Source organism: Amblyraja radiata, chromosome 10 (assembly GCF_010909765.2).
Source record: "Amblyraja radiata isolate CabotCenter1 chromosome 10, sAmbRad1.1.pri, whole genome shotgun sequence".
Lineage (NCBI taxonomy): Eukaryota > Metazoa > Chordata > Chondrichthyes > Rajiformes > Rajidae > Amblyraja > Amblyraja radiata.
This window is the reverse complement of record NC_045965.1, coordinates 50,087,265-50,100,038: the sequence shown is the minus strand read 5'-3', so window position 1 is coordinate 50,100,038 and position 12,774 is coordinate 50,087,265. Positions and strand designations below refer to the sequence as shown.

Here is a 12,774-nt window from a genome sequence, read left to right as displayed (position 1 = left end):
ACCTTTGGAGCAAAATAACTGTACTAATTCAAACTGGGTTATTTTCTATAAATCAAGGAAACATTAAATTTATCTGATAAAATTTACTTTTATCTGATAAAATTTACTTGAATTTTACCTTTAGTTGTCAGACTAAAGTTCATGTTCTCACCCGCAAGTGAATTTATGCTAAATAAACTAATTTTACAGGCCTCATAACGTGATCTTTCTTTTTGCATTGACGTTCTGATCCAACTTTTATGAATTTTCTGAATGCTGCTATTTTCTGAGTGTCTAAATGCAACATAGAAAATATAGATAATGACATTAATTTTCAGTACAAAGGGGAGCATAGCTTTAGGTATTGAGAGGATTCTGTGGAGCCTTGGTCATTAATTGCAATTCCAGATTTTCTAAATTGGTATTTCTTCTCTCTGATAAGTAATATTGATATCGATTTATTACTGCCACATGTACCAAGATACAGTGAAAAACATGTTTTGTGTGATACCAGTCAGATCATACCACACATGAATGCAATCAAGCCTTACACAAGTACAACAGGTAATGCCAATATAAAAATTACCAGAGTGCAGAATATAGTGTTACAGCTGCAGAGAAAGTTCAGATTTAAAAAAAGTACGAGGGCCGCAACAAGGTAGGTTGGGATATCTGGACTAAATCCTTAGCTCATGTGAGGTGAGTTATAATAACAGCAGAAAAGATGTTGTTCTTGATGCTCTAAGCATTTGTATCTTCTGCCTGACCAGTGAGGGATAAAGAGAGAATGTCTGGGGTGTACATGGTCCTCGATTAAGGTAGATGCTTCCTCGAGGCAGTGTTGTGTAGATGGAGTTGATGGTGGAGTGGGTAAATATGTCCACGAATACTCCTACTAGCTGGTCTGCGAAGGCTCTGAGGACACGGCTGGGCACTCCAGCAATACCAGTAATTTTCTCATGTATTCCCAGGAAGGACAATCTGATGATCTGGCATTCCCACACCAGATGCCACATCCCTGACTGACTCAGCGAAGGCCGTGCATAAATTTATTGTAAAGCTCAGGATGGTTTGATTTGAATGCTGCAGACTTGGACATCACCCAGGAGAGGCCCACACAGTTTATCTCTGGTTTTCGGTTGGGGAACACTTGTCTTCTTTGACATGCATTCCTCTACACCAGGGGTGTCAAACTCATTTAAACTAATTTCAGGTCACGGGCAAAATTAGACTTCATGCGCACCGGATCACGCCGCGCACGCTGATCCGGCACCGCGGACAGCTACAGCCTGCACTGGCATCGGGGAAATTATCCCGTGGTAGGTCGGACCCCTACACGGGCCACATCCGGCCCGCGGGCCGCGGGTTTGACCCCCCTCTGCTCTACACACTTACTGATGAAGTATGTGTCAGCAGTGGCACACTCATTTAGGTTGGTCGCAGAGTCCTTCAACCAATCAAACGCTCAAAGCAGTTGCAAACAATCTCATCTCAGACTAGCAACGTACAACTTTCTGTAGTCAATCCACCTGCTTCAGTCTCCGCTTGTAAGCAGGGAGTAGAAGCACAGCCAGTTGGTCAGATTTACCAAAAATATGCAGTTGGGGAAAGAACGGTAAACGCCTTTGATGGTAGTGTAACAGTGGTTGAGGATATTTGGGCCTCTCCTGGGCCAAGAGACGTAATGATCTTATTTTCGTAGCATGCTCCTGCGGTTGGTCTGGGTGAAGTACATGGGAGGAGTAGGAGGACTGTCTGAACTGTATTGCCTTCCACCACAGTGAAGAATGTGGTGATGGATATCTGTGTTGAATTATGTTGTGCATTGTGTCCTTTTTTAATTGTAACATAGAAACATAGAAAATAGGTGCAGGAGTTGGCCATTCGGCCCTTCGAGCCTGCACCGCCATTCAATATGATCATGGCTGATCATCCAACTCAGTATCCCGTACCTGCCTTCTCTCCATACCCCCTGATCCCCTTAGCCACAAGGGCCACATCTAACTCCCTCTTAAATATAGCCAATGAACTGGCCTCAACTACCTTCTGAGGCAGAGAATTCCAGAGATTCACCACTCTCTATGTGAAAAATGTTTTTCTCATCTCGGTCCTAAAAGACTTCCCCCTTATCCTTAAACTGTGACCCCTTGTTCTGGACTTCCCCAACATCGGGAACAATCTTCCTGCATCTAGCCTGTCCAACCCCTTAAGAATTTTGTGAGTTTCTATAAGATCCCCCCTCAATCTTCTAAATTCTAGCGAGTACAAGCCGAGTCTATCCAGTCTTTCTTCATATGAAAGTCCTGACATCCCAGGAATCAGTCTGGTGAACCTTCTCTGTACTCCCTCTATGGCAAGAATGTCTTTCCTCAGATTTGGAGACCAAAACTGTACTCAATACTCCAGGTGTGGTCTCACCAAGACCCTGTACAACTGCAGTAGAACCTCCCTGTTCCTATACTCAAATCCTTTTGCTATGAATGCTAACATACCATTCGCTTTCTTCACTGCCTGCTGCACCTGCATGCCTACTTTCAATGACTGGTGTACCATGACACCCAGGTCACGTTGCATCTCCCCTTTTCCTAATCGGCCACCGATTAGGTAAATTAGATTTCACTGCACCTTATGGTGCATGTGACAAATACATTGGAACTTGAAATTTGAACTTGCTATGATGAACAGGACGTTGGAGTACTTTGTTTCAAGGCTTTCAACAGCATTTTATAGTTCATCCAATGCAAGCTTAACATCAGGATAGGTGGAATGTAAACTGCTGTTAGGATGGCTGAAGTAAATTCCCATGGCAGGTATTAAGGACGGCACTTGAGCATTAGATAGTTCAGGTCTAGTGAGCAGAAGTTCGCCATGATCTCCACATCCAAGCACCAGCAAGGCATTGATCAGGGAGCAGACCCCTACGCCACTCGCCCTGCCTGAGGATACCATAGAGTCCATCTGGTGGATTGCAGCAGTGGTGAACCATATCTCTGAAACAGAGCACAGCAGTTACTCAGTTCCCCAAGTTAGATGAGTCCAGCTTTACGTTTGTCTAGCTTGTTTTCAATAGCATGGATATTGCTATCCAGCAATAGCTGTTTGGCCAAGCATTTAAATTATCAACTTTTTAAACTGAATTTAGTTAGCTCTGTGATTCCAGAACTTCAAAGCTATCACCCACTTCACTTTTTTACAGCCAGACTAAAATAATAAATCCAGGTTTAAGTTAGTAACTACTGAAGTTGGTACCTACAAACATTTGTGTCTACTGTAGATGGTACCTCTATTTGAAAAATAAACACTGGATTGTCATGTTCTTCTTTTCCAATGGACACCTTTTCAAGTGTAGATTCCAAAAATTATCCTCAGCAACATCGTATAAATTAAAATTTGGAGCCATTTAAAAAACAACTCGTGATTGAAGCTCATGGTTTAAGAAATAAAGATCATTACCAAGTAATAAAAGAATTGATGACGAAAGTATTTTTCAAAGATGTATCTGTTGATTATAACTTATTTCTGCATTCCAGGGTATTTGTTTATAGTACGTGCATGTGAAGTATTATTTGACCTTCCATCTCATGGTTTCAATATATTCTTCATGTCATCTACCATATGTTGAGACATGGTTTGGCCATAGGTCATGTTAAAATCCAAAGACATAGTTACATATCCTCAGAAGATGGATTTAATTCAAATCTATCATTTAAGTTCAGTATTTTTTAAATATGATCCGTTGTAAATGATGCAGGCATAAAGAACATGCTGAAATTCTGTAATTACTGTTTATCTTTCTGGCCTATTTATTCTGTATTTGCAAATGTTGAACAGGTGTGTTTACATAAATATACACCCACATTTCTTTTTTCCCAAGTTTATGACACATCCACATTTTTCGGCTCAGAGATCATGGATTTGGTTCTTCAGTTCCTAGCCGTAATATTTTGGGTTTTCTCTGTACTGCCTGAATGGCAATTGCATTCATTGTTTGTCATGGTAACTGACACATTCTTTTTAACAATAACTCTGTATTTTGTAGAATGTAGATTGTTTGTAATTTTGGGTTAACACTTAAGGCATGCGGCCATTTTGTGTTGAATATTTTGCTATTTCCCAGTATTTCATATTGTAAAAATTCTCCATATTAAGGTAAAAAAAAAATTCAAATCAACTTTAACAGTGCCCTTCATAATTTCATAAAATTACTTGGATACTTTGGAGTCACTTCTGTTGGAAGGAGAGCCAGAAAAGAAAGAGATTCTCTTAGGAAAGTTTCAAAGCATTTTAGTCAGTGAACTAACTTTAAAGTGTAGATACTGTTGTAATATAGGCAATGTGGCACTCAAATATAGCAAGGTCTCCAAAATAGCTTTTTTTGAAGATGTTGAGAGATAAGTATTGCAAAGGACACTCACCTGTTCTCTTATGAAATAGTGTTATGGGTTCTTTTATGTCTGTCTGAGAGAGTAGAATAACTCATCAAAAGAAACTCGCCGATGCTGCAATGAGTTATAGCCTGGAATTTTCTGCTCAGGTCTCTGGAGTAAGATTTCAACCTTCTGATCATTAGAAGCTACAGCTGGCAAAACTGCACCTGAAAATTTTTTTCAATTGATAGTTCAGACTTTTAGAGAAGGCATTTTGTCTGCCCAACAATGTCTGATACTTAATGTTGTTAAATTTAATTCCATTGCAATTGCTAATGCATTCCATAATTTATTCACTTGATTTATGCACTTCAAAATGAACCCCAGTTTATAATTACCACAATTTTGTTACAATGACTCCCAAGTTATTTTCTGATTGGTTTGTTTGAATATGGTTCATTTGTCATGTACTAACAATTGTGCTTTTCATTGTATTTGTAGTTTGCTCATCTTTGTTTACCCGAAATGGAAACCTATTAAAATGTATTCATTTTATTTCTCACAACGTCTCTACATCTGATTTTATTTTTTCTCTTTTGGCAAATTTTGATATGCTTAGCTGAAGAAAGAGTCACAGCATTAAACAAAACAGAAATGGGCCCTTTGGCACCATGTGTCTAAGCCGACAATCAAATATGCATCAACACTAATCACTTTTTCCAACACTTGGTCCATAGCATTCTATGCTTTGCTGATTCAAGAAGAGGAAGCCAGCTGAGAGGCATATCTAGGATATAATAAATGTGCATTACTATGCACAGATTTTCATACATATGAAGCTTGCATTTCTTGATATTCAGAAATAGATTGAAATAGTATTTTAAGTTGGGAGCGTGAGCGATGGAATAGAGATTGTAAAATAGGAGGATTGTGACATCCATCGAATGTTGTTGACTATGAATAACTTAATTGAGAGAAGCAGCATGGTCCTGCTTGGGAAACCTTTGGATGCACACACCAAATAATAGAAAATGTTTTTGTAATATTGCTAAATTTCTGTTAATTATTTTACAGACTTAATGAAGCCCCTGTGAAAGGATTTGAAAAAGACGTTGGCACAAAGACAACCATTCGAATCACATATCCAGAAGGTGCCATCCAGAAACCCACACGATATGAGAAGGACTCGCTATTCGCATTTACTGGATTCAAGCCTCAAGATTTCAAATGGTTGAAATACATTGTTTACAAAGAAAAAGTGGTAAGTTAACCCATTCCCAGATGGTTGTGACATTTTGAATGGAAAAATATAGATCTGGTAAATTAAATCTGTGTGTTCAGTGGAATTGGCCTATTAAATGTTCAACATAGTAAATCTTTAAATTCAATTCTTCCTTTGGGATGAAATGTTAAATATGATTAATTGAATAACATGTACATTAGGAAATGACTTATTATTCCCTGGTGAGGTAATGCGAGTAAGCAGTATTTTTGAATGACCACATTAGGATCATATCAGCAGTGAGTTTCTCAGCGAGCTGTAGTCTTAATGTAAGAACAGTAGAGCACAATATTAACCAGTGAGTGATATCAAGAATCATTAATCATAATCATCAAACACCACATACAATAATAATCCATGACTGAAGATATTGGTCGGTGGTGTTCAGAATTAGTCCGATTAATCCAGTGTTAACAATCTCTTGGCACATGGATCAAGTTAAATTATGATTCAGTTAACTTTGCTTCTCTACAATATTAATCTAAATACAGATTATGTAATAAATCAATATGTGCTGCCATTCAAGGATTACCTTTCCTTTCATGGAATTTCAAATGGGTTGAGAAAATAAATCCATTGATACCAATGAACAAGAGAAGTATCAGTGCAACCTTGTTGTATTCATTTGATGCAATATTTATGCAGGATACATGCTTTCACTGCATAAAAGACAAAAGCTGGCTACCTCACATCAGTAAATGTCCACTTTTGTACTTTTAAATATATGTTATGAGAAATTTCAATCATTAATATGAGGCAGTTTTATTGCAATTTTAGTCCATTTTCCATGGGATCTTCATAACTGAGGATTTAATGCATAAAATTATCTGCTTCAATAGCACTGCTATCCCATGTTGTGTGCTGCTTCTTTCATTGCTGAAAGTAGATTGACTTTATGGCGATGACTTTCATGCTGTAAATGAAGAAAGCAACCTAATCTTAGGAGAGGAGCTGTAAAATATGATGAGAATTGATGAACTGATAAGATCTCATCGACCTGATCTTTAGCTCTATTTGCTTCTCGATGGATGCTGCCTGAGCTGCTGAATACATCCAATGTTTTTTATTTTAATTTCAGAGTTTAGGCTCAGTTTGCTCCTTCAAAACTCATTCAAAACTCAACACGAATTAATCTGGCAAACCTTCAAGGCCATCTACTACAATTAGAGCTCTACTTTAATAAGGGACTAATCTTGTGCACAGTTTTATGCAAGCAATCTCCATTGGCTCTCATATAAGTCGACCTATACCTTTACTGTAGGGCTCATATAGTCTTGGAACAACAGCCAAAACGTTGTTTGCCTTCTGATACGCTATATGTGTGCTTGATGCTTTCCAAGATTTATGCACACGGACTACTAAACACCAACAATTTCAAACTCTCTCCATTTCGACCAAAATGGATGACATCACGTTTTCCCACATTAAATTCCATATGCCATGTCTTCTCATGACTTATTTGACCTAGCCATCCCAAAAAATATCTCAGATGCGTTAATAGATGTGCTCCGGGTTTTTTTACATCAGTGAATCTTATTAATTTATTTGTGTATGTGTACTGGTCACGAGATGACACTTAATAAAGTCCTCGACCTTTATAGTTATTTTTCAGTGTTGTGTGAAAACCTATCATCTAGAACTGGAGATAACTGCATGCACTAAGGTATAAACATCATGCAGACTTGGTAAACCTCACAACATCCCAGTAGTATTTAATGGCATCATTAATATACTGGGAACAATTATGAAACAACAGAGCCGACCTGAATGATTCTTCAAGACCTCTTTACCACTTACAAGGTATGTGAAGAGTGTGATAGACAACTCTCCACCTCCCTGCATGGTTATAACTGCACCAACATTCCAGAAGTTTGACAACATCTGAGATACCAGTCAATGCTTGATGGGCATTTTGTACGTCTGTATTCATCCCCTCTACCTTTGCTGTACAATGGCAGATCAGATAGTGAGAGGATTATGCTGCACATGTTTCTTTTATGTAAGTTGGTGAAATTCCATAACAAACCATTCACTGTGACTTTAGTGTTAATATTCGTTAATAGTAAAATTTGAAATGGTTTCCAAGAAACAATTGTGAAACCTCTTTAAAAAAATTAACCGACTTATTTTTGCGACCACCTCTTTGTCTCCATACATGCTACTCGAACTGCTGAGTTCTTTCAGTTTATTTTTTGTTCCAGACTCCAGCATCTGCAGTTGTTTGTGTCTCTTACTGGTCATCGTCACTTTATTATCTGCAGAAACCCTAGCTGAGTGCAAATTACCCATCACATTTTTTTCAGTCAAAAGTATTTCAGATTAAAATATGCTTTGATGTGTCCTGATGTTGTGAGTCTCTCTAAAACGCAAGCTTATTATTCTTTGTTCCTTGCATGCTAAATTATGTTCTTGCATCTTCCAAGAAGGCAAAATTACTATCAAACATTATATTACTAAAGTTAATTATTTGCAAAAAAGCAGAGTTTTTCCCAAAGCCATCTACATTTCAAATCCCGTTGAGCTAAAACTTCAATAAGAAAACTCTTATCTTTGTTGATCAGTGTTTGTACAGGACACTTAGCAAATACAGTTTGGTTCAGTTTTTATAGAAGCAATTATTATATCTTTATTTTTAATAGTCCTCTTATCCACATACTGGATTGTTTTTGTTAATAACCGGTATCTAATCTTTTAACTTTAGACACAATTTTTGAATTCCCTCATTTGTTTGAACCTATTCAATAAAAACAGATTAAGTACTCAGAGCATTGGAAAAAGTAACATTGCCTGAGGGGTAACTTTCCTTATGATTTTAGTGGTTATAAATAGTTTAAAGGGCTTGCTTTCTAAGCATTTTGATAGCATGCATATTGTGTGTCCTTATCAATGGCCACTCACCCTATGTACAATATTGGTCTGACCAGCTGGTAAATTTCAATTTTCTCCTCTGGTCTGTTCCAAACATGGAATAATCTCTAGGTTCAGCAGTATGCTTTGTTGCTATAAAAAAAGACATCAAGTGCTAGAGTAACTCAACGGGTCAAGCAGCATCTCTAGAGAACATGGATAGATGACATTTCAGGTAGAACCCTTCTTCAATGTGACTAAAGGGTCCCAACCCGAAATATCACCTATGTTGCCCGATCTGCTGTTACTCCAGCAATTTGTGTCAATTGTTTAGTTATAATGTGGAATGCTTTCTGATAAAGTAGTGTGATGTGAAAAAAAGAAATGCTTATACCATCACCTGGAATGGCTGTGGATAATATGCAATAAGAAGCATGAAGCCAATTTTTGTAATCTAAAGTGGAAACTGATGTGAACTTGTGTTTGAAGTTAGGTTACATTTATAATAAGTGCATTCTTCATATGATTCTCAGGCTTCATTGGACCCTTTATTTTGCAATCAAACATAGGATTTTTTTAAATGATCTAGGAAATGATCGTATGGCAAGAGTGCAGACAAGCTGATGCTTGGAACAATTCAGTTATGAGGAGAGACTGGATAGCCCAGATTTGATTTATTTAATGGGAAGACTGAAGGGATTATAATGGAGATATTAAAAAATTATGATGGGAATATATAGGATAGATGGTGAAAATAATTTTTCCTTAAGTGACCATACGTTTAAGGTAAGCAGTTGGAGATTTATAGGGGATGGAGGAAGAACTTTTAGTGGGAGAGTGGTTGAAATCTGAAAGCACTGAATAAGTGTGGGGGGGGGGGGGGGGGCTGGCGGGCAGGCGGGCACTTTGGGGATGCACCCATTTTCCATCTTGTGTACGTGTCCATGCCAACGGAGATGCTTCTGCTTAAGGGTTGCAGGGATACTAGGCAAGTAGGTCATAGAGAGAGGACAGATTCATTGGTGATTTTGTCAAGAAACTCCCCTGATGCGAGGACAGCAGAAATGAAAATTATTCAATTTCCATTCTTGATATACAGTGCCCTCCATAATGTTTGGTACAAAGACCCATCATTTATTTATTTGCCTCTGTATTCCACAATTTGAGATTTGTAATAGAAAAAAATCACATGTGGTTAAAGTGTACATTGTCAGATTTTATTAAAGGCTATTTCACAGATGAGGTGGTATGCTTTGGATCTTGGGCAGTTCCTTCTCTCCTCCATACTTTGCTCTTGCCATCACTCTGATATAAGTTAATATTTGTCTCATCTGTCCACAAGACCTTTTTCCAAAACAGTGGTTGCTCTTTTAAGTACTTCTTGACAAACTGTAACTAATTAAGTATGTAATTTATGGATACTAGGAATGAGAAAAGACGTCAGACCTATAAGTCTATTACTTTCGCAGACCATTTGCAACTTGTTCTTTTGTGAACTGTACATAATCTCCTGAGACTGGCACAAAAATAACTGTTTGCACTGTGATGCATCACAAGTGCAATAAAGTCTAGAATTACAACAGCGTTGATGATTTTTATGAATGTTAAATGTAGAGTGCAAATTTGAAATATATAGTGAAATGGCAATGAAAATCACGGGAGTTGTATTCACGAGATCTAGAAGTGCTATGTATTGTTTAATTGTGTTTAGAATATTTTTTGTTTTTTTTGGCCATATTTACAAGGTGGTTAAAGCCCCTGTCCCACTTGGGCGACCTCCACGGCGACCTCTGGCGAGTTTGCCCGCGATCCATAGTCGCGGCAAGGTGGCCACGAGGTCGTAGGATGTCTTCGTCACTCTCATTCATGGTCGAGAGTGGCCTCCGTGTATTCGAGGCTTCAGCTAGGTCACGGCGTATTTTTCAAGATGTTAAAAATTGACCGCGACTTAAAATAAATCGCCGTGGGAAAAATTGATATATTTTTAGTCGTATTTTTAGTCAAAGCCGTTCGTAGTAGGTTGTGATGCTAGTTGTAGGTAGTCGAAGGTGGTCGAAGGTAGTCGAAGGTAATAGCTCTGGGGTGAAAAAAAGGTAAGTAGAAAAAAAAGATAATTTAAACAGCAGAACTACACCTCTTTCACTCCAAGGCATGTTCATTCATAGCTGGAGAGTTTTTTGGAGAGGAGACTTGTGTTTAGAGATGGCACCAAAAAGGCAGCAGCGCAGGGGGAGGGCACAACCCTAAAAAAAAACTGCCATGCAGGTGTTGCCCACCCAGGAGGTGGAGTGGCAGGAGGTGATGCCACAGGAGGTGATAGTGCAGGAGGAGATAACCCTGCATGAGAGACCCCTGGAGGTGGAGACCAGGGTGGTAATATATGTCCCCACCACCACCCCATCCTTCATTGCCTCATTTGAAGGCAGCAAAGCAGCCCTTTCTCCTGTGTCTGACACAGCATCAGAGGCAGATGCCGCATTGGTGGTGAGGGAGGGCTGGAGGAAGGTTATGCCCTACACCTTCGCCAGGCGGCAGGAGGGGGACCTTGATGAATGGTTCCAGCAGAATGCCACCCTGTATGAAAAGGAAAATGAGGGGTACAGGGACGGACAAAAATGGCATGCTTGCCATCCACTGCCCCACATGTGTGCTTAAAGTTCCATCTTTTGTCAAAGCGCAGCGCCACTCTCTTCCAGTCATCTGGTGTACTGGGACAGTCCATCACATCATCTCCATTCACCCATTGAGACCTGTTCTTGTACTTCCTCTTCACCCTTGCTCTTCCCCTTCTGCCTTTCTTAAAAGGCTGCTGAAGCAAAAGGGCTACATCAAACAGCAGTAGTTGTATTTTTGCTAACATCCTCCAAACTAGTTCCTTCCTTGCTTGCATGGTTCAGAATGATTAAAATAAAACCTGGGAGGCATTTTTTGTGTGAGAAAAAAATGCAGACATGACATCATTTTATCAGGTGATCATTTGAGCTATAGACACTCGTCATTGGTCGTTGTTGGTTTTCGGTGTGGTCCTCTGAGGTGGAAGGGGGTCGTGCTCATTCACGGACCAATTTGCCAGAGACCATCCTCGAGTAAAACGTACGTGGTCGAAGCCAGTCTTCAACATAGTCGAAGGAAGTCTTCTTCATAGTCGAGGGAGGTCTTCAACATAGTCGTAGGAGGTCGTACACATAGTTGAGGAAGATCGTAGGTCACCGCGACCTTGATTTTTTTTTTTAGTTGCTTAAGGTCGCCAGAGGTCGCGGTGGATGTTACCCAAGTGGGAAAGGGGCTTTAGATTTTAGAAAATATGGTGTAAATTGAGAATCAAAAAGACCGCCTGAAAATAATGTCTGTAGGAAATGTTGTGTTCCAAATAGCTTACCGTGAGGACATCAGCCTTGTTTGTTTGTTCACGGAATGAAGGGTTGCGGAGATTTGCATGTAAGAGTGAGGCAAGTTCAGAATTTTTTTTAGAAAACAAGTGTTACATGGAAAAATAATAATCTGCTGTGTCCATGTGGTAAGCAACTACATTAAAGAAAGGCTATAATACTTCAGTGAAGCATTTAACATTTTCAGGAGATGGAAAATCATATAATTGTTACATTTTGGAAGAACTCCAGTCAGCCCACAGAGTTTGAATCTATGTTGTCTGTGGAGCAATCTCATTCACTCTTTTTTTGCCATAGCTTGTAAATATTTTAACTTCAAATATTTAAACTTCAAAATATTTATCCAATTTCCTTTTGAAAGCATCAATTGAATCTCCGTCTACACACTTTCAAGCCATGCATATGATAAGATCCTGCCTGAAGTCCTTTCTATCTTTCATATTACATCCTTTTTAGATTTAAACAGAAAATGTTTTCTATATTTCTATATAATTATGTCAATGTTTTAGACCTCAGTTGACTATCTTGCACATTATCTGACAAAATGGGTAAAAATCCAACATGGAAAAAAGCAGATTTGTCTTTTAAACTCATGTAATTAACTTTTTTTTCTACCATCTGTGTGAGTTATTCAATGTTTTTGTGAAAATAACATTGGCTCTTAGTTTCCAAATAGAGTTTCCTTTAAAATATAGAGGAAATGCTTTGAAACCGTAAATAAAGAACAATGTCGTTTTGGGTTAAACTTCATGCATTTAGGAAAGAGTTTTATTTTCTCTGAGAGTTCTCTTCTATTTAATTTAAAGGTGATAATGGTGTAAATTGGAAATATTTTCTACTTGAGACACTAGGTACACGTGTAATTAGACAGTTGTGTCCTTAGAAACCTCAGGTTGTAGAAAATCATGTT

The 12,774-nt window shown here is 38.5% G+C and overlaps 1 protein-coding gene across 5 annotated transcripts in view; it reads left to right on the top strand.

The window, feature by feature from the left end:
- Positions 1–12,774, top strand: part of st3gal3 (ST3 beta-galactoside alpha-2,3-sialyltransferase 3) — a 378,440-nt gene that overhangs the window by 265,958 nt on the left and 99,708 nt on the right. For all 5 annotated transcript variants that reach the window (XM_033028810.1, XM_033028812.1, XM_033028811.1 and 2 more), the window contains one exon: positions 5,421–5,607. In XM_033028810.1, coding sequence (XP_032884701.1) covers positions 5,421–5,607 — 187 coding nt within the window. The remainder of the gene's footprint in view (positions 1–5,420; positions 5,608–12,774) is intronic.